Source organism: Drosophila mojavensis, unplaced genomic scaffold (assembly GCF_018153725.1).
Source record: "Drosophila mojavensis isolate 15081-1352.22 unplaced genomic scaffold, ASM1815372v1 contig_36, whole genome shotgun sequence".
Taxonomy (NCBI): Eukaryota; Metazoa; Arthropoda; class Insecta; order Diptera; family Drosophilidae; genus Drosophila; species Drosophila mojavensis.
Window position 1 is genome coordinate 14,412,442 of NW_025318858.1, and position 22,963 is coordinate 14,435,404.

General features: G+C 36.7%; 1 protein-coding gene across 1 annotated transcript in view; it reads right to left on the minus strand.

The window, feature by feature from the left end:
- Positions 1–292: 292 nt before the first annotated feature.
- LOC6576786 (nuclear hormone receptor FTZ-F1 beta) overlaps positions 293–22,963 on the minus strand; it is a 30,444-nt gene continuing 7,773 nt past the window's right edge. The window contains exons 2-8 of the mRNA XM_002002736.4: positions 3,954–5,688; positions 3,691–3,830; positions 2,090–2,395; positions 1,873–2,022; positions 919–1,021; positions 692–846; positions 293–605 (exon numbers count right to left, since the gene is read on the minus strand). Coding sequence (XP_002002772.2) covers positions 522–605; positions 692–846; positions 919–1,021; positions 1,873–2,022; positions 2,090–2,395; positions 3,691–3,830; positions 3,954–5,562 — 2,547 coding nt within the window. The 5' untranslated portion in view covers positions 5,563–5,688 and the 3' untranslated portion in view covers positions 293–521. The remainder of the gene's footprint in view (positions 606–691; positions 847–918; positions 1,022–1,872; positions 2,023–2,089; positions 2,396–3,690; positions 3,831–3,953; positions 5,689–22,963) is intronic.

Genomic DNA, 22,963 nt, shown 5'->3' on the forward strand with positions numbered 1-22,963 from the left:
TATATTTATATACATATATATATAATTTTATGTATATATAGCAAAAACTTTATATAATTCTAATAAACTCTGCCAACACAACAACAGCAACAACAACAACATCAAATGCAACACCTGGAGCACATAATTGTATATACATATATACATAATTTTATGTATATATATAAAAATGATTTTAAAAATTTGGCTGCCTATAAAAATGTTTTCCCTTTTCATTTCATTTTTAAGTCCTATCAGTTTTTGATTCTCAAAATTTCGTTGCTGTTGCTCACGTTGTCATTCTGCTTGTTGCAGTTGTTGTTGTTGCTTTGGCAATGGGTTCATCGTTTAGGCACATGTTTTCAGAGCTTACACATAGAGCACTTAACACTATGCATAGATATACTAATACTACTAAATTATATAAAACTTGTTTCATTTTCTTTCTCTTGCTGTCGTTCTTGTTGTTTTTTCTTTCTCTTCCATCTGCCTTAAGCCCGGCTGCGGCATCGATAGCGTTCCATGGTCCTATATAGCATTTGTCAATGCTCCCCGCGCAGCAGCTCCATCAGCAAATTGAAATCTGCACCGTCGCGCGTCTTGATCGTCAGCATCTCCTTGCCCAGCTGCAGTTAGACAAAGAGAAATCCAGAGAGGGAGATGGCGTTAGAGTTGGTGTATTTCTTAGACATTTTCATTCCTATGCACTCACCTGACACGTGCGCTGCAGATCGGGTATGCGCAGCAGCAGCTCCCCAAACTTGGACGGCGTATCCGGATAATGGGCCAGCGTGTACGCCTGCAGAGCCTGCAGCGCCTTCTCCTGGCACTCGCGCACCTTGACCGCCTCGTGCAACTCCGTGGTATCTAGATAATAAAATATAATTTGCAACTATTAGTAATAGCTCTTTTTTGGCACAACTAGAGGCGCATACTTACCGGACTGCAGCAGCACAATCACCTTCATGGCAACATATTCATAACGATCAACGCGCAGGCGTCTCAAATGATCCGTCAGATTCAGCATGCGCTCAATGCAGGCCTGCAAACAAACCGTATAAGAGTATTTTATAAGAGTGAGTTTTGTGCTGGTATAGGATTTGAATAGTTAAGCTGCTTCCTCTGTTAAGCTCCATATTCAATTGGATTGTGGATAAAAGTAGGCTAAAACAGGTTAAAATTATACAATAAAAGCTGGAATAGCAGACTATTGGCTGTAAAATATCATGCCAATATCAATGATATGCTACAACCACTATATGAACTTGAGTATATGCTAGATGAAATTGCAAATATGCCAAATTTATGGCTATTTATAAATTTTATCAGCTAGACCACTTTTAAAGCTATCTATCTATCTATAATCTTTTAAGTGAATAAATAAATAAATAAAATAAATTTAAATAAATAAATAATTAATAAATATTTTAATTTACAATTTAATTACATATATACAAATATATAAATGAAATAACTTTCTTTGTAGCTCACATATTTTCATTTTTCTTGACCATTTGTAAATCTCTCTATTAAAGTATGTGAACATAAGTTTCGCTATTTCTATTTCTCTTCTAATGTCTTTAGACAAGAGTTAGCAAAAAATTTTGGAAATACTAAAATTCCTGTACGAAAATGTTTACTCCACTCCAAGTCAAAGTTGTTAAACATGTTCATAAATCAGCAGAAAGTCAGATGCATTGATCAAGAGATCTGGCTCATCTAAATTCATTCAACGGAGCTATATTTTTGAGCTACTAGCTAACACACATAAATATAAGGCGAAGTCAATCAAGACTCTATAGATGTTGACAAAAATACATTCTAGCCCAACCGAAGCCCAACTGGTTGTTCCACTAACATAATTAGGGCCAGCCACACTTCATCTTAGCCCACCTGTAAGCCATTTGTTTTGGCCTGCGCCAGCGTTATCTTGCGGCCCTGCGACATCTTGATCTCGCCCGGCGTGTCAATGGAACGAAAACAGCAGGAGAAGAGCAGCAGTTCACACCACGAATTGATGAGCAGGCAAATCTGATCGTCGATCTGAAAGGCAATTCAGATAAGAGATTATACAAATGGTTTTCCACTAATATTACAAAATGATACTCACCGAGATGTTCTTGAAGAGCGGCAAACTCTTGCACCATTTGACGATCTTGTAGAGCCGATGATCCGCCACGTTGCAGAGATGGGCAATCAGATCGGGATTGGCGTTCTCGCCATTGGACGAGAGACCCGCACTGGCCAGCAGTGGATTGGTCACCTGTTGTGCGTTGGCTGTGTGCTGTCCGGCGGAACTTGAACCGCCACCCGTGCCGCTCGACGAGGAGCCGCCAGCCGACGAGGACAGCGGCTGATTGATGCGCGCCAATTCCGCATCGGTATATTGCCAGAGATGTTCAACATCCATGATTTCCTAGTGGGAGGGTAGAGGGAAAACCAAGCTATTAGCGTGGAATTTGTGTAAAAGAATAAACTATATCGAAAAGTAAAATGGGAATAGATTCATTTCTATCTAGTCTGTGGGGAGTACCAAAGCAGCGATTTCGTCAATCTAGAACTGATCTTTAAAGTTTCGAGTTGACCTTGTAAAGAAACTCTAAGGAACTAGAAAATCTAACAGGAATATATAGCCAATAATTAATATTTTTGCTCTTCCTTTAACTGTCCTGGTAAGGAAAATGACAAAAATCTTCGGCTAATTGTATAAGCTCTTTATGTTATTACACCTACTATACTCCTAGATAATGAGTAATTTTAATCCCTATCAATATGTTGTTACTTCTAAACTATTAAAAGATCATATCAAATTGAATGAGCAGACTGATCGACTATTAGAGAGTCTAGAAATAAACCTAATTATATTGAAGAAAATATATACAAGAAGTTGTTTAGTCTCTGGCAGTGAAGTTGTGAAAAACTAGTGAAGTATCTCGCAGAATTAATTATTATTATAACTTGGTATTGTAAGAGTGGGAACGTCACACTGCCTGTAATCGGCCGCCCTGAGGTCAGTTTCTGTGATCGCTTTCCCTGTACTCACTCTCCATAATCAGTCACTCTCTATCTCTCTGTTCGCTTAATCCTTTCTTAATCAAGGCATTTTTCGACGATTAAGATAAAAGCAAGACGGTCCAATAAACTTAGTGAGATTTCAAAGAGATTTATGGTAACTAGATGGAAACAACTGAGGAAATAGTCTAAGACATTGCCAAGGAATTCCAGAACCTAACTGGATAACAAAAATAATTCAAGGTTTTCCACCAACTCTAGTTGGTTGGAATATATCTCTCATTGAAACTCCCTCTAATGATATTTGTTAATTTTATATAATTATTTTCAATAATAATCCATTTCTACATACATATTTTATGCATGTAAAAGTATATTAGATAGACACTAAAGGTATCAGAACACTTGTTTAATAATATACAGTAGAATTTGTAGAGCGACGAAAATTCTGGTCTCCAGACCAACTTATATACGCAAATTTATATGGTTATTGCATTTTCCGGATATATTGAGCTACCTTATAATCGGATTCTATTGTATATAATTTCATATATAGTACAGTATAGTATAGTATAGTGACACAATATATAGAAATTTAATATATAGTAATATAGTATATATCTAAACATATTTGTTTGTTAATCACTACTTTATAACAGGATTACATCTAAAATTTGATCTCATTCAATGTACACTCACCTGCAGCAGGGCTGGAATGCTTGAGGCTCGCGACGATGCATGATGACAGAGCGAATCTGTTTGCTCCGTCTTGATGGATGCGCCGAGACTGGGACTGGCTGGCAGCGAATTGGACCCACTGCCATAGCCATTGAGCGGATTATGTGGGTGTTGTTGTTGTTGTTGTTGATGATGATGCTGCTGCTGTTGTTGTTGATGATGTTGTTGGTGTTGCTGTTGCTGCTGTTGATGATGATGCTGCTGCAATCTCTGTTGCTGCTGCTGCTGTTGCTGTTGCTGCTGTTGCTGACTGACGACGGCAGCAGCTGCTGCTGCGGCGGCCGCCTGATCTGGACTCAAGAGCGGACTGAGCATCGAGTTGGGCAGCGTGTAGGAGCATTGATAGGTGGAGCGACCGCCGCGTGTGCGATCCTCGCGTATGGCCTCCAGCTTCATGCCCTTCTGCAGGCACTTCTCGAACCGGCAGGCCGGGCACTTCTTGCGCGTGGAGATGCTCACCTGGCAGGGGCCGCCGCGAACGCAAACATAGTTCTTGCGATTCTGGACGGTGCGCTTGAAGAAGCCCTTGCACGACTCGCAGGAGAAGATGCCGTAGTGGAAGCCGCTGATCTTATCCCCGCAAATCGGACAGGGCGAATTGATGAGCTGTTGCCTCGAGATGCCCGCAGGGGAAGCTGGCAGCGTGGCCGAGGAATCCAGGGCGCTGCTGCTGCTGCTGTTGCCATCCATGCTGAGATTTTGCGCCTCCTGCGCGGCAGCCGCTGCCGCCGCCGCTGCGGCAGCATCCACATTCAATGGCGGATACAGCACGCTATGATGATGCAGTGCGCCAGAGCCGACGCCGCCATTGGCATGACCCGGGAACAGGGCGGAGCCGGCGGGCGGCGCATGACGCGCCTGAATCGGCGAGTGGGTGGGACTGAACTCGGAGCTGTAGCTGTAGCAGCTGCTGTGCGACGCATCGCTGTTATTCCGGCTCAGCGACGGCGTGTAGGGGGCGTGCCGGGACGTCAGCGGCGACTGCGACGGACTGCTGTGCGTGTAGACGGAATGTATGGCAGAATCGGGACTGGGATTGGCCGGCAGCAGCGGCAAGTGGCCGCCGCTGCTCGACTTGCTGCGATCGCAGAGCGACGTTGTCGAATTGGATGTGGCAACTGGTTCATATTTCAGATTAATCGGATCACTTTGGGTGGGCGCCAGCTTCAGCTTGTAGCTCTGCTGCTGCTTGTGGCTCTGCAGTTGCTGTTGGAGTTGCTGCTGCTGCTGATGCTGCTGTAGCTGTTGTTGCTCCTGCAGCTGTTGCTGTTGCTGCTGCATCTCGCCGGCAATGTGCTCCAGCTCCGTCTTGATCGGCTGCAGCATGGTCGTGGCAACGCCCCCGGCAGCACTGCCCGACTCACTCTTCACCACCGTCTCCGTTTCCATGAGCTCCTCGTCGGGCGCCTCCTGGCCGTTCGTCTCGGCGTCGCTCAGCTCGCCCTCCCAGGACATGGGACGCGGTCCATTCTTGTCGGCCGCACGTCTACGCACCTTCAGATTCTCAATGTTGGCCAGCTCCGCTTCCGAATCGGATTCGTCCTCCTCCTTGTTGTGCTCGCCGCCGCCTCCTCCCAGCGGTATGCGCAGGCCATGATTGTGATTGTTGTGATTATTGTGATTACTATGATTGTGATTATGATTATTGTAGTTGGCTATGACCGGCACCAGATTCCCATTCGGCGTGGGCAGCTCGTCCAGCTCACACTTGATGTTCGTCACGGAGACATTGTGACGCCCAGTGGGCGTGGACATGTTAACGGGCAGCTGATAGCTGCCGCTGGCACCTGGAGAAACGCTTTGCTCCGTCTTAATGCTCGACATATTGGGCATCCTTGATGACTCAATGGGAATCCTTAATCGAGTACTTAATTACCGTAAACTCTTAAGCTGCTTTTACTTGTGCAATTTGTAGAAATTGGAAAGATGTCGTTGGTGCACTTCCATTGTGTTGTAAATCTGCAAAAGAGCAATATTTAAGCATAAATATTTGTGATTATTAAAGGAAAAACTATAGAGTATAATATTTATAAAATAAGATATGTAATAATAATATTAATGATATTCCACTCAATTGATTTTATATAATTTTATTTTTGATATTTTACATTCTTTACCAAATTGTATTTATTTATTAATTGTATTTTTATATTTTTGTTATATTTTATTTTTATATTTGATATTTTTTATTTCATATTTTATATTTTACATTTTATATTTTATATATTATATTTTATATTTCATATATTACATATTTTATATTTATAATAAAATAATAAAACATATCATTAAAAAAATTGAAAAAAACATCATTGAAAAATTCGGTATCCTCCGGTTATCTATTAAAAATATGTTTATATGTTTTCATATACTCTATTAATAAATTGAGCTATGAATAAAGTTTAAACTCAAAGAAAAGCCAGTAAATCTATCTTAAATAAGCTAAGTAGGTTATTCAAAAATGTTTCCTATTAACTTTCACAGTTACGGCTGAAAATTGCTAAAATTCTTTATAAGATCTCATATTACATTATGTAGCAGAACTACAGTTTTTGCTTCCCCATTCTTATACATTTTATTATATGTAGAGCGTTGTGTTCATCATCAATGTATCGGTCGTTCAATCGATCAATATCCAGCAGGTTTTATACCTCTGCATACATAAAATTTAAACTTTGCCTTTTCCATAGTTATAAACAGTTTTACCCATTCAGAATGCTGAAATAGGTTAATACAAAAATCAACTCATTTAAAATTTATAGTCTGCAAAAACAAAAACCTTTTGGTGCAAAATGAAAACCTGAATGAGGCTCCGATAGCAATTAAAGCATTTTGTAAACCCTTTTCAAGCCAAAGCTCCATACATGAATCACAATTGGTGAGCTGTACATAAAAGACAGTTTTGTTAACATCAAAGAGAGATTCAATATAGAGAGTGTCTAGCTACATATATTATATGCTATCTCTTTCACTCTTGGTAGCCATGTTCCACGTGCGTTTGCATACACATTTCGTTACTATGCGAATTATTATTATTACTCATATAGAGATCATCATTCAATAGAGATTTTCAACGAACGCTGCCTGCTCCCCACTCAAACCGACGACGACCTTGGCCTCTGCATGAGTCTGAGGCAGAGGCGAGTTATGCTAATTGGAACCGCGACATGTGTACTATACACACGACACGCACACATTCAAAGAGACAGTTATTACACTGTCCAACGTATATCGGTGCCGCTTGTTATCAGCGGCGAACACGAACAATAGCTTAAAGCAAGCAGCAGAACAATAGCGCCAGTCGACGAAAAATGTCAACGACCTTAAAGCGAAAGAAGCGAAAAAGCCGATGGAATATTATAATAAAATTTAAGGTACATTAACCCAAAACCGAACGAACGCTCGGCCGGCAGCTGAAAACGTTTGTTGGCTATGAGAGAAGGGCGCGGCTAAACGAGTTCAACTATAAAGGGCATTGCTAATGACACTCCTGGGAGTAGGTGCGGAGGGGGGCTGGACAAATGCTTTTCACTTTTTGGCATATTACTGTTAAGTGCAAATGTGGAATAAATTGAGTGCAGCTGACGTCGACCACACCAAAGGCTAATAGGAATCTTTTGTTTAGCCGGTACAACAACCCAGCAAACGCAGCGACCAAGACGCCAACCGGCAACTGACAGAGAGAGAGAGAGAGCGAGAGCCAGCACACACGCAAGCAAGAGAGCGAGAGCGACCGCGAGCGCAGAATGGGCAAAGGACGACCTTCAAATAATGTTGAAATTTGTACGCAAACGACCTTGTATACAACAACAACGAGAGACCACGACGACGAAGCAACCACGAAGAAGACGTAGCGACGACGACGACGGCGGCAACAGCGAAACGAAGCAGGGCAGTCAAACTGTTCATAAGCACACACACATATATATACATTAAAGACGCAACACATGCGCGGGCAACGAAGGCGCGGGTGAGTCGTTGCGCGTTGTCGTTGTCGTTGCCGATGTCGACGTTGTAAAGAGCGGAGAGCGCAAAGCCATGCGACGAAGGAAAGAACAAAAAAACTCAGCAGCAACAACAGCAGAGGGGGCGGCGTGTGCGAGTGAGAGCAGCACAAAAGAAAATAAACAAAAATTTGTATATCAAGAGCGACGCTCCGTGAGTTGCGCGGCGAGCGAGCAAGCAAGTCAGCAATCAAGAATAATTCTCGTAGTTAAAGTTGTGTGGGTGCAGAGAGGTCATAATGCGAGAGAGAGAGATAGAGAGCAAGTGTTAGCAGGCAGCCCGAAATGCTGACCAAGCAGAGAGCGTGCTAATGAAATATCGTGAGAGGGGCAGAGAGCCAAGAGCGTGAAGTGGTCAGGCGTTGTTGTAATTGTATATGTATGTGTGTATATTTTTTTTAGGGAAATTTACCCATTTGTATGTATTAACGTGTATGAGAGTGTATGTTTGTACTTGGGATCCGACAAATGCAGCCAAGCGATTTGATGATGGCTCGTTTCTGGTTATAAGTATAGACGCACACACATACATACATAGATATGCACAAATGTACACATAAACGTACTTTCAGCTAGAACTGTACCTTGTTAAACGAAGTGGGAGCCATTGATTAGTGCGGAAGTGCTAAATGTAACGGTCGCTGGCCTTTTCCATAGCTAAATTTAACTTATGAATTTTGGTTGTTGAATGTATTAACAGTTTAGCTTGACTGAATGATTAAAGACAAACTAGTATTTAAATACCAAAACTCTAATTTATTTTGTTGTTGAATATTAAATATTGCGTAGCTTTATTTCAGAGACTTAGTTATGCTATAACAATCTCTTAGAGATTTTTACAAGTTATCCAACAATAAATAAATAAATAAAACAAGTATAAAATTGCAGATCAAAACTTATTCATTTTTTTTTTTAATTCTTAATTTTATCTTTACTTCAGAAACTTATCCGTACTATATTTCCTCATACTCAATGTATTACGAGTAATTCATTTATATAAAAAATAAATAAATAAATAAAAAACCACAAGCCCTAGGCACTACGGTAAACGCCCCCATTTGAACCACCTTTCCAATTCAGTCTGTCAAAGCCATTTACTCGAGTCATAATCTAATTACGTATGTATGTAGTATGTCTATACAAGTCTCGAAGGCTGGCACAACCTTTGGTCGTATCATTTAGCCATGACATATTGCCAACTGCATGCCTAGAGATACATATAATTTTTCTTTTTACAATTTGACAAGCCCCTGAAAAAGAGCATAAAGCACAAATGGCATTCCAAAGCTCTTGAGGGGAGGGCGCCAAAGGGGGTATTACTGAACTGAAGTTGTTGCTGTTGACCGAGAATCGTCTGCGCTAGGAATGTGCAACGGGTTGGGCAACGGCTGCCCCTGAGCTCTACGGGCGACTAGACTGCCGTATATCGATTTTTATCAGCACAAAATGCTTTTGACTTTGACAGTTCACAGAGATGAAGACAAAAAAAAAAAAAAAAAAGAATAAGTAAAAGTTTGCACGGAGGGGGAGTAGAAGGCTAGGTGATACCCTCACTTTATGTAGGAATAATAAATATAGCAAATTGAATAAAATAAATACAGGTCATATTATAAACCGTGGTTAGTTCGTGTTTAAATGATCCCAAAGGTATGATCTAAAATATCAAGCTCAAAAAGAAACATATAAAAACAATATTCAACTAAATTTCATATATTTAAATTAATACAAGATTGTTAGATACGAGCTCCCATTATTTAACACATGAGATCAAAAATTTTATGATGAATATGGTATAGAAGGAATATAATATATTCAATCAGTGTATATTCAATCTGAAAGGCATTAGTCAAGTATCAAGAAAAGGTTTTCCATTTCAACTAATCGAATTAAATTCTTGATCGATAGCGCGTTATCGGTGGTAAAAAAAAATCTTTTATCTCCATTGCTTAATAGTTTCTCAGAATAGAACGTTCCTACACTAATGGAACAAAAGATTAATGCTGATTAATGCAGACAAACCAAAGCACACAACCAATATACCCCACATTAATTATCCTATTTTCAATGGGTTCTGGGCATGCTGGGGGCGCAAAGAACACAACTTCAACTTGCTTTACAACTCCTGCCAGACAAAGGGGTTGACCTTCACGATACAGCGTTTTGTTTTCCATATACATTTTTTGTTTTTTCTGCTCTTCACTGCGGCGGCAGGCGCTTGGTCTCCTTTGGGTTTTCCCCCGTTTTTGGTGAAGTGGAACGCGGAAATGCTGCCGCCTAACAAAATGGCGACGCGTTGCTGTTCCCATTGTCATGCTGGCTGTGTATGTGTGTGTGTATTCCTGTATCCTTGTCTGTGTGTGTGGTAAATCCATGTCAATAATATTCACGACATTGACATGCTTTGTGGGCCAAAAGCCCCGGTCGGTCGAGCCAGTCAAATGGGGGTTGAGTATCCAGGAGCCAAGCCCCGGTTCAAGTTGTGCCCGGTGGTGTTGGTGGTGGTGGTTTGGCATTGACGCTAACGCTGACGCTGACGTTGACGTGGACGTTGACATTGTTGTTGTTGCTGTTGGTGCTTTTAGGCATTTGGGGAGTTTGGAGTTTGGAGTTCGTTGTGCTCACTGAATGGGAAGTTGGTTTCAATTATGCGTAACATGAAAGCGTAAAGCGCATGCAATTGGGGGGGAATTTTCATTTGGAAGTAGGGTGCTCTAATTGGAGAAAATCGACCCTTTCTCTCAGCCCCCATCGAACAAAAATGCTGTACAACGCAATTATTTAGGGGTTGCTTAGAGGGAGTAAAAAACGAGAGAGTGTGAGTGAGAGAGAGAACTGAACAGGAGTTTGGCATTTCTGCTGGTCTGGCTGATAATGTGTAACCAGTAAGGCCGATAATGTTATTATCTTGTGGGTGTTGAAAAGCTGTTGGGGATTAATTTGATGCAATACTCTGGGGTATACCAATTGGGCCTTAGTTCTGGAACTTTGACTTTTTGACATACTTTGACAAAAACTTTCATACTATTAATAGCTCTAATTTATTTGTCTTCGCATGTTCATTGTGAGCTTAACATGAACTTTAGCCTGTGGCTTGTCCACTTCAACTCCTTTTGTTCAAGCTTTAATAGATGCATTATTACATTGACAAGTTCATTGTAGTTTTGACACGTATTCTAACATCAACTTCTTATAACAAGCGATAGGGCATCTGCTGTGCAAAAATCCCAGAGCTGCTACGTAATCATATGACCAACACGCATATATTTATCCGTTGGTCAAAGGTTTGTCAACAGGATAAACAAGAATATATAAGGGAAGTACACAAGTATATAACCGCTTCTGTCAAATTACTCAAAAATTCCAATTCCATAAAGGAACTTCCTTAGTTTATCAAAGAGCAATCTATCATTCATTCTTAGCCACATTCGATGCTTTGAAACTTTTAGTTCCTGCCTAGCCTGTGCCAGAAGCTTACATAACGTGGCTTAAAGAGTGCAACTGCAATCGAGGCTGTCTGTCTAATATTTTAACACGCTTCAGACCCCATGGACAACACACACACACACCAACGCACACCTCTAACACCTTTCGCCAATTGCAAACAAAGGCACAAGCTTAGACATAAGCTCCAGCTATGCACCATGTCGGGCCAGACCAAGGCAGTGTAAGCCAGGCCAGGCCAGGCCAGACCCGACCAGGCTATGCCAAAACACCAACAACAATTGCAAATTGCAATTACATTTACCTGGCAACGGGCCACATTTTTCGCTTTTGATTAATCATCGGAGCATGCAGCTGTGCAGAGAGTGTGTTGAGCGCTTGTGTTTGTGTTTGTGTTTGTGTTTGTGTTTCTGTTTCTGTTTCTGTTTCGGATCGGATCGGAGCTGGCACGTCATTAGCATAATGTGCAACAGAAGTTACCTATGGAAAATGGCAAACAAATTGCCAAAGCAACAAAATATTCACAAAAGCCAACAGGTTATATATACCTGGTATATGAGTATGTTTGTATGTGGACAGAGCTGTTGCATTTGTTGCGTGGTTGTCCATAGAATTTCCTATTGCCATTTGCAGTCACTTTGAGCTGCAGTTGAAAATCAAGTGTCTAGGTGTGCGTGTGTGTGTGTGTGTGTGTGTGTGTATGTGTATGTCAGGTACGTAAATCCACAAACATCTATGCGAATCGACGCGACGTCTGCAGAACTTGATTTCCAACAGGTGCGTCGTCGTCTGGTCGACTTGGATATGGATACTGTTGCCAATAGGTAAACACATACAAAACCCATACACACACACACACACACAGACACACGGAGGCAGAAAAAACCGGTACGATTGCAAGAACTGCAATACACTTAAAGAATTTATGCAGTAGGTAGTTGACATTTAATTAAATAATAAATATTTCACTGTATTATGGTAAAAATCTTATCTTGCCTATAAGCAAATTGATAAAAATGAATTAGAGTAAAAAACGTTTAATTATAAATGAGAATTGTAAATTGTAGCTGGCTGAAAACATTCAAACTTTACATTTATTAGATTGATTGTTCTGATGAAATTGTCAGTCTGATGATGACTTGATTGAAATGAGATAAGTTTTTGATTTATCAATTTCAATTTTCAATTTATTTTCTAGTAAAAATGAATTTCTTTATTTATATATTTGTATTACGATTGTTCTGGTTATCTCATGAATGTTTATTCGTGAATAAAAAAGCTCTTTAACGTTATTTTACGATTTTATATGGTGCTATGCTAATTTGAGTCAAGTACTCCAGTTTACTCTATATATACGGCAAACATATTTGCTCAGTAATATTTGGCTAGACTTTCTTATATTACGTTAATCAAGTTAAGTATTAGAAAGAAAAGTATTGATTCTATAACGAATATAACTTTAGTTTAAGTTTCAATTAATTCCATTATTATTATATGTTGAATGTTAAATTAAAAAAAAAAAAAAAAAACTCAGATTGCATTCCAATTTTTACCAAGTTATATAAGGCGAGACCTATAATTCATAAACTATTTTTCTCAAAATTAATTTCTTTAAATATTTTTTTTTATTTTTAATAAGTGGACTCAACTGAATTTTCAGCATTTTTTTCAAAATTAAATTTAGAATTATAAATAGTATGCAGAATTTTATTTTTATTTATATTTTAACACAACAGAATTTTAATCCCTTTTGAAGAACTGAAATTAGAAATATAACTTGTAAGAAATATTATATTCTTTAGAATATATATATTCTTTTGAATAAATAAAATTTGAAAAGTGTTAATTAATCGTAATGCTTCCGATTTACTACTATATATATTAAGTTCTTTATATGCCTGATATACTCTATATACCTGGCAGAATTTCTCACAGTTCACTACACAGGTACTCTAAAAGAACTTGGGACGAGTTTTTGCCACAAAATCAGCACTCGCTGATAACTTTGTCAACGTCGTCGTCGTCGTCGTCGTCGCCGTCGGACACGGTGCAAATGAAATGTGGCCAGTGATTGGGGCGCGCCAGTGGCAACGACGGTGGTCGGTGGGCGGGGGGTTTTGTGTGCCCGAAGAGCCCGCATTTTTTGGGGCGTTTGCAATGTGGCAAGCTTCAAGTTGCAATGTTGCAATGCTGCAAGCTGCAAAGCTGCGTCTGCATAACAATTACAATTTACCGTACGACAGAAACAGGAAATGTTACGCTTGCGCCGTTTGCATTTTTATGACTCGCCAAAGACTTTCGAGTATGCGGCACTCCCCAAAAGCCCCTGCCCCAATTGCTGTTCCTGCTACTCCTCCTCAAGCGGAGACCGAACGCACTGTCAAACCTGTGCACAGTTTTTGTTTGTTTTTTTCTTTTTAGCAAGAACTCTGTCTCTGTGCTTTATGTCATTGTTATTGGCCTGGCATTGCCTTATCGTGTGGCTGACTTCATCCGCTCTAGCCCCGTCAACCCTTTGGCTTCGCATTGCCACGCTTCGCATTGCTATCAATATCAACAAAAGATAAGCAGTCAAGGCACGCAGACAGACGCAGACTGAGCACTCCCCAGTCCCCATATCGGTATCAGCACAAATACTGAGACAGAGCTTATATTATACTCTACACGAAAAAGAGAAGCGACTTTGTCATGATATAGCTAAAGCTAGACGAGCAGGAATTGAGTATATATTGTACATATTTAAGAAACTTAGACCTTAAAAGAAAAGGAGTTCATAACAAGGTCCTACATATATGTATATCTTATTGTATATGATATAATGAAATGAATGGGGATTCATATAAATTTTGTATAAACATTTCTATTCGAATCATTTCTAAATTCAATTTAAGCACTCACGCCTGTCTTTATTTCTTGAAAAACTATAGGTGAACAATGCCAATCTTAGCAGTGAGATAGCTCCAATCATAGAGGAACTCCAGCATAAGATCGTCTTCGAAGATTTGTGCTAGTATTTATATATATGTTGAGCAAACGTAGGAAATTCTTATCATACTTTCTACATAGGTCCGTATCTAAATAAAACATTAATAATAAAGTAAATCCACAGAATACCGTATGCACGGAGAACCACAGTAAAATATCCATTCGTCATATCATATTTTATAATAATATGATAATATCCTTAAATGGAGCCAACATACAATACAAACAAACATCTGCTATATCATATAATAATAACAGACATATATATTATATAATAAAATATATACAATTTTATATCAGAATACACTGCTATATACTATATCTATATCTACTCGTTCCGTTGTAAACTTCTTCTATTGAAAACTTCTAACCATCTGCCATGGATTCCTTAAATCTGCTTGGATAACATCATTATCACCTGACATCTATAAAAATAAATTCCACTCTGTTAGTATATTTAATATTCGTTGTTGCTCTGTTATTGCTTTTTTGTTTATTATTGGATTCCAGTTGCTGTTGCTGTTGCGGCTACTGTTGCCCAGCTGTTTGTTCTTAGTGTGTTTGTTGTTGTTGACAGTCTTGGCCTCAAGGTCGTATGAATGTTCTTTGAAAATATATACGTATATATATAAGAAAAAGTTAAAAAAAAATGAAGTAAAAGTAAAAATAAACACGAAAACTTATCTACGAACTGTCGAAGATAAAATGCTCTTACAGACAGGCTATAACTTTACTTCTTAACTAATTATGTTTTCTCACTAAATTATCTATTTCATATAAAGTATAAGACTGATGTAATATAGTTATTAAAATATGTCAAGCAATAGCTAGTAAATGTACTAAGAATTATTAGATAATATAAGGGAAGAGAGACCGAGTACATATTCAAGATATATTTTTTCTCAATCAACTGAGTTTAATGCTCTGCTTCTTCTTCTCTAATGAAACCTACATCAAGTCAGCTTCCTCTAAATACACTTTCATATAAGAAATATCTGACTCATAGACTTTTCCTTTGATCCCGTCTCATATTTGTTATATATACATTGAAGACTGCTTATGCAGCACCCGCTTCAAGCTGTGTTTACTCCCCGCTTTAGCACTCTTTCAATAATAATATTCTCATTTTATTTTTACCCCCATAAATCATTTGGCTCTTTGACGTATTGTCGTGATTTCTGTTGATATCTGCGATTCTTTGTTTTCTGCGCTTTGAGAAACTTGTTTCGATTTCTGTTTATTTGCAACTCAACTCCAAAGCGTTTTAATGAAACTAATTAATTTTATTGAGAAGAATAAAAATAAATAAAACTACAATTGTATATATATAAATGATATTAGAGATATTACTATGCATTTATATATGTTGGAATATTATATCATATGTAAATGTCTGAATCTACAGACAGAATAGGCTCTGTTCTGGGGTCTAATTTAATTCTAGTCTAATTTAATATTAGTGTTACGTTAATATTAAAGTTTCCTATGAAAATTGATCAACTTTTCTTTAAATAATTATATATTACCATCTTTTATATAAGTTGAGATTTAATATCGATGTGAGTAATAGGAATGTATTCATTAATGAAAGGTAGGAGGCAGTCCAAAAAGAGGTGGTTTTTCAGGAGGAAAGTAATAACTCTATACAAAAACGAAGAAAATGTAAACAAATTTTTTAAATAAAAATATAGATATAAATGAACGATGATAAAGCTGATTATAAGTGAAAACAATAATAGTGACTGAACTGGGTTTTTCTATACATATGCATATTATTAATGTAGATAATGATAATATATGATAATGTATAACATATTTTCTCAAAGCCTTAGATCAACCACTCTTAACTGCTTTCTGTCACAAGCTCACGATTTGTAAAATTGAATTCAAACCTCTTGACCAAATATAGTTGACTTTCTTAAGAAGAGCACTGGTACATCATATCACATTATATTTTAGCTAAAAGCTGTTTAAGAAACAATTGCTTCTCTTTCAGCTATTGCAATTAATTGTTTGTTCAACCTCTTCTGCTTCTTTGTTTTTTTTTTTTTTTTTGGCAACATTTGTCTGTTTGCTTCAATGACACAACGTTCCACTTTATCGATTACACAATAATGCACAACAACCTGCCAAACAGTTTCACTAACTAACTGGCCAACTGGCTGTCTGGCTAACAGTTGCAGTTGTTGCTTTCGTTGTTGTTGTTGCTATCTAACTGGTACGAGTCTCAAGAATGCCAGCACGCACACGTTGCATTAAAATTGCACTTAAGCCAAATGCAAGCCGACTCAAAAAAAAAAAAAAAAAAAAAAAAAAAAAAAAAATAGAAGAAAAACATCGAAAAGCCCGAGTGGGATGGGGAATGATGAATGGTAGATGCTCTGTAAGACATGAAAAATTGTAAGGTTTTGGGATATGTGATGCAAATAGAGGGAATGGAATTTAGTTTTCAGTAGCCATAATAGGGAATATTAAATATATCCACAAAATTTATGATACATATATTCATATGTTAAACATGAAATATATCCATAAAATATACATTACATACATCCATTATATAAAATATATTCATAAAATATACATCCATTGAAGTATAGTTAAAAAAAAAAAATAAAATGTTTATTTTTTCTATTAAAAATATCAAATTTGTATGATAAAAATGCTAAGTCATCATGCCTATTCATCATTGCATTACAGGGTACGATATAAAACAAGAAACTCAGCTGCCAAACGGCCTGCAAGACCAGAACGCGATCGCCAACAACCTTGTCCCAAAACAACTTGGCAGTAATTCGTTTTTCCTTTTTATATCGTTTACGAACATGAGTATATATACATACTTATATGTATATATATATTAATATGTGTATATAGTTTGCACGTACGACGCTGCCAACTTGACTTGACTTGATATTAATTAAACGCACGCAAAGAGCCTGCGGCAACTGCTGCAGCAGCAACAGCAACAGCAACTGCCAATTGCCCACCCAGCGTTGGTTGAGGAAACAAGTTCCAAGAGAACAAGAAAAACCAAAGCTTAGAAAAGAAGTCAACGGCTTGTGGATGTGGCTGAAGCTGCAGCTCTGGCTGCAGTGCGTCGATAGAGGTGGGCGGCCTGAACAGGCGCCAACTGCGAGCCGGCTGCCTGCCTAGCACATGCTGAACTTTAGCCTTCATCATAAACTAATTAAAATGTATCTCAAACTAACATTAATACAATTAAGTTTAAAAAAAAATACAAAATTATTTATAATTCACTTAACAATAACACCAAATTACGGAGTGTATATTAGTTTATAATTTTGTTAAAAAGTAAAACTAGTTTTCGTATGAAGAGCTTTCGAGCTTGCTCTCTAATAAAGTAGAATGAGAGGCGAGTATCTAAAAATAAATTATTTGTTTTTAAATTTTATAATTTTTAATGAAAGTATAATTACAAATATATATGAATTGTGTTTAAATTTTATATTTAAAAACAATTAATAATCACCTTTTTTTTTTTTTGTTTTCTTTCAAATAAGAAATTTAAAACTAATAATTTATATTTTCTTTTAATTTGTATAAAAAAAAATATAATAGTAATAGATAATGATGTGACATTTAAAAACATTATACTACATATTTAACAATCATTTTTGTGATATTTTATATATATATATATATATATATATATATATATATATTATAGATATATGTTTTAATGATAATTTTTAAATCTATGTTTTTTACATTTGTATTTAAATATCTATATGATATATGTATATTTCTTTCCTTATTTTAAACATTATACTTCATATTTAAAAATCATTGTTGTCATATTTTTTTATAATTTTGAATATTTTATTTAATTAAAATTTTTAAAATAATTGACTTTTTTTTAAATATCTATGTATATGATATATGCATTTGCTTATTTGAGGATTTACTACAATAAAATATAAAAACTGTAGTTAAATAATGCAATTAAATGTAATATTAAACATAAATGTCATATTAAAATTACTCATATGACATAACATTAACATCATTTTTTACATAGATAAAATAGAGTATATTATATATGGATTGTGAAGTCGATAAACTGCAAAATTGCAATTTATAAATTAGCAGTAACTGCAAGTTAGTTGCCTTATCTATTTGTATAAACTGTTTATTTGCTTTGTCTATTTTTACAGCCATTTTACAGCAGTCGTAACCACTGTGCGCTGTCGGGCTCGTTGCATGCGCAACGCTGTTTTGCATGCGCCGCTGAGCAGCCGACCAGTTGCATTTGGAAGCGTATCGCTTAATGACTTTGTTCAAGGGGCCTTGCTGCGTGGCAAATGCAACACTGACTGGCTGACTGTCACTTTGACCAACAGACCACAGGCACTCTGTGGCTCAGTCAGTCAGTCAGTCAGTCAATCAGTCAACCAAGTTGCCTGCAGCTCGTCATGGGAAAGCCAATGGAGACGACGTGCTCACATGCCAAAGCCACAGCCAGAGCCAGCACCATTTGCTGTTTGCCATTTGCTGTTACTTGGCCCGTAGCTGCATTTTGGCCCTCTTTTTTTTATGACAATGGCAAAAATGCTTATAATTTCTATTTTATTAGTATGAATAATTTTGTCCAGTTATTGTCATAGCCGGCAGGAAAGAGCGAATGTCTTTACATTTTTTAGTGTACTTAAATTTTTAGTTCAACTAATTTTTGTAGCTCATAAATCATTGAATGAATAGAAAAGTCGCAGATAACTCATAGAAAAATTCATAAATCATATACATAAGTAAATAAGAAAACATTTCGAATGAAATATTCTTTAAGAATTTCTTTTAGAATAAATTTATTCTGAAAGTAATATTTAAAGAATATTTAATTTTATTCGAAAAGCAATATTAAAAGAATAATTTTTATGAATATTTATGTCTTTGCCTACGCGTTTATGGATTTATCTTTCTTTTATCAGCACTTTCTGGATGTTAATAAATATTTAGAAATATTAATTTTAGAAGTAATTTTATTTACGCAATAAAAACAATAATAATTATATTTAAGAAACAAATTTATTCTAAAGGTAATATTAAAACGATTAAATTTTTTCAATATATTTACTTGCTTATAAGTATATACAAAAGATCTATGGATTTATTTATGTTTGATCTGCACATTAATGATGGAAAAAAAAATGTAATAAAACTCTTAGTATAAATTCAATTTATCAAATATTTTACACACATGTATATGTACATACAGACATATAAACATACGCATATCTAATTTATTTGTATATTTATATCACTTCATTGCTAAAACGTGAAATCTAATCCAAACACCTTCTTAAAATAAGTGTACGCATATTTTCACACATACATAAGCATGCATTTCGTTTACACACACACACACACGCATACATACTCATGCATATGCATGCGTGAGTGCATGCAGACACACATATATAAAATAAACCCCACGTTAATGTCATTGCTCCATTTGCCTTGGCCCTGTGCCCAGCGCTTGTCCGTCCACCCATCCGTCTGTCGCTCTCTGTGCTCGTCCTTTGTTCCGTTTTAATAGTTTCTCCAGCCCAAAAAAAAAAGTCCACTGCAGCCAGCCGTCTGCAGCAGTGTCACCAGCTGCACGAGCGCACCTCCAAATAAAGCGCTCTCTGAATTCGCTCTCTACCTAGCTCTCTCTCTCTCTCACTCTCTGCTGTTCTAACTCTCTATTTGTCGCGTTGTCTGCCGTTTTGTCTTTGGCGAATGCATTTCAGTGTTTCGCTCGCTCAACTTTCAGCTGCCCATTTTTACGTATGCGTTTGCGTTTGTGTGTGTGTGTGTTTTCTACATTTCTCATTTTTCTTTTCATTTTTTGTTTCGCTTTACCACGCCATTTTTCGGGGCAAGGTCATCAACGAGACAAAGTCAATGCCCGCCAATGACCTCTTCTTCTGGCCAGTCTTCGTTGTGCTGCCGCTGCCTCTGCTTGTGCTGCTGTTTCTTTCTTCGCCGTGCTTCGCCGCCTCATTTACAACTTGTTCTTGGCATTGGCTGCGACCATCGAATGGGCAGGCATGATGACGTGTTACTTTTATTCTTGCGTTCTGTGCTCGGCTCTCGCATTTCTTTTTTTTTTTTTCCTACTATGGCTTGTGTTTCCTCTTCGTTGCCATCATCGGCGTCGACGTCGTCGTCGTAGTCGTCGTCTGTCGCTTTGTTTGGCTTTTTATGTCTTGGCAACAAGTCGTCGCAGTCGCTGTTTTGCTGTCGCTGTCGCATAGCAGTCTGCGTCGCCGTCGTCACCGACGCGTCGCTGCTTCGACTTGTGCTGACAATGTTTGAACGTATTTGGCCTCTCTTTTGTCTGGCTCTTGTGTGCGGCTGCTGCTGCAGCATTTCTGTTTTATGTTTTATGCTGAGCTCTTTGTGTGTCTTCTGTTTGCTATTCGAGTTCGATGTTAGTTACCTTTGTCTCTGTGTGTATGTGCGCAAATGTGTCCAATGATCTTCTTCGCGCGCTGCTTTTATTGCCTTTTGTTTTGTTGTTATTGTTGCAAGTTCTTCGCCCTCCTGGCGGGCATTTAGCTACCTCGCGGCGCTGTTAATGTATGTGTTTGTGCTTTTTCTTCTTTTTTATAAATTGTTGCCTGTCAGTGTTGTCAATGTTATTGCCAATGGGCCCTCTGCTGTGTTTGACAACTCTCTTAGCCTTACAGGTTACACAAACACACACACAGAGACAGTCAACTTTATTGCTTCTCGTTCTATAGATTGACTTGTCATACAATTTAAACTTCTATTAAATCTCATAAGTCCTTAAAAAAAAAAACTTGACTATAATTGCTTTTCAATCGCTGTATCAATTAAGCTTTATTCCTTTTTGATATTTATTTATTTTTTATATATTAAAATCTGCTTTCTTTGTTGCATAAAAATATTACTAATATTAATATTATTACTAATATATTATATATGCAATCAAATCTTTATAAACGCAATACTGTAAGAAAATTTTTTGAATAGGACTATATATTTAAAAAATATATATACATAAATATAATAAGCATTAATTTAAACGCTATTATTAAAATATTTTCTTCATGTAATATTACCATTAACCATTCATGAATATGCTATGAAAACCCTTACTTTATATCCATCATTTATTATTATTATTATATATTATCATTCATTCCGATCTGATAACCTTCGCGACTTTAGTGCCCACTTACTAACAAGATCAACAACTCAAAGTCCTGCCCTCATCAGCCTCAACCCTACAGCTCATTAAGGAGCTTAGTTATATACATACATCTTCAGCTCGAAGTTCAGTTTCAAGTCGTAACTCTTAGCATCTTAAACTACCATCTGCCTACCTAGCCATGTTGTACATACAGATGTAAACATCAAAACAACCCGCTTTAAGACCTGCCTGTCCCATTCGTTCAGATTTCTCAATGTGCTGAGCCACCTTTTAAAGCGCTGAATAAGACATAAATCCTTGAAATTATGTTCGACTCGCTCCTTAAGTTCCGTCGCGCTATGTCTGAATCGCAGTCTCACTGTCTTTCTGTCTGTCTGTCCGTCGTTCTGTCTGACAAAACGCGCGTTGCCACACTTTTGCACAAATCTGATATATGTATGTATTTAGTTTTTGTTGTTCCCTCATTCGTTTTGCTGCCTCGCAAACTTGATTTGTTTTGATTAAAGCAGCCCAAAATGCGTTTGCTTTACGCCTGGCCATACATATAAAAAAAAAAAGGTATCAACATATTTAAACATATATGTACATATATGTGTATATATGTATATAAATACACTTTTTTGTATTCTTCTTAATTTTGATTTTCTTAGCCGCCTTTTGTCGATGCGACAGTGTTGTTTTTATTGTTGTTGTTGTGACCACGTTTTGAAGGACATTCGCTTAATTTAGGACCTGAGAAAACAGATATATTAACAGGCGTCGCTTATTATATGCGCAGCGAAACGTTTTTTAATTTTTTAAGTGGATCCCTGAGGCAATTTCAACTTGTTGAATAAGTGTACTACAAAATATGTATAATATATATATATATATATATTATTCTCAGCTCGCTTCACTCTCGATTTTGTTGCGCAAATGTTCTTTCAAAATATTTGCAATGCATTTTTTTTTTTTAAATGAAACTTTTACATGCAAATCTTTTCCTTTCATCTTTTCATCTTCCAATAAATTTAAAACTATTTCTATTATTGTAGAAATATTGTATTCGGATAGGTGCCTAAGGCAACAAATTGTAATAAATAATCTAGAGCCATTTTAATATTAAGAAATATTCATTAATTTTTTATTTAAAAATTCAGATCAAAACTTCTCATATGGTTTAAGATAAGATAGAATAACTAAAATTGCAACAGATTGATTGCTTGCAACATTGAGCTGATTTAGTTTTGCGTACTATATAAGGATTATATGTATTTATTAAATTTTTTTTTATTAAAATATATTAATGACAATATTATATTTCTTTATTTATTTTATTTTATTTTTTTTTTTTTTTTTTTTTTTTTTTTGAATAAAAAATTAAATAAATGTAAATTTTGTTTATATACATTATTTTTATTTAAACTAGAGTTATTGTAAATAGTCCATAAAAATAAATGCTTATATATAATTTTAAGCTTCTTTATTATTCTTTTTTTTTAAGTGATTCGTTTATCTATCTTGAACTCAATCCATATATACATTTATATTATTTTAAGAAATTACATTGTTCCATTTAACATTTAAACAATATTTTAACATTAACATTTAAAAGTATTTTCAGTATTCTAACAGTATATTT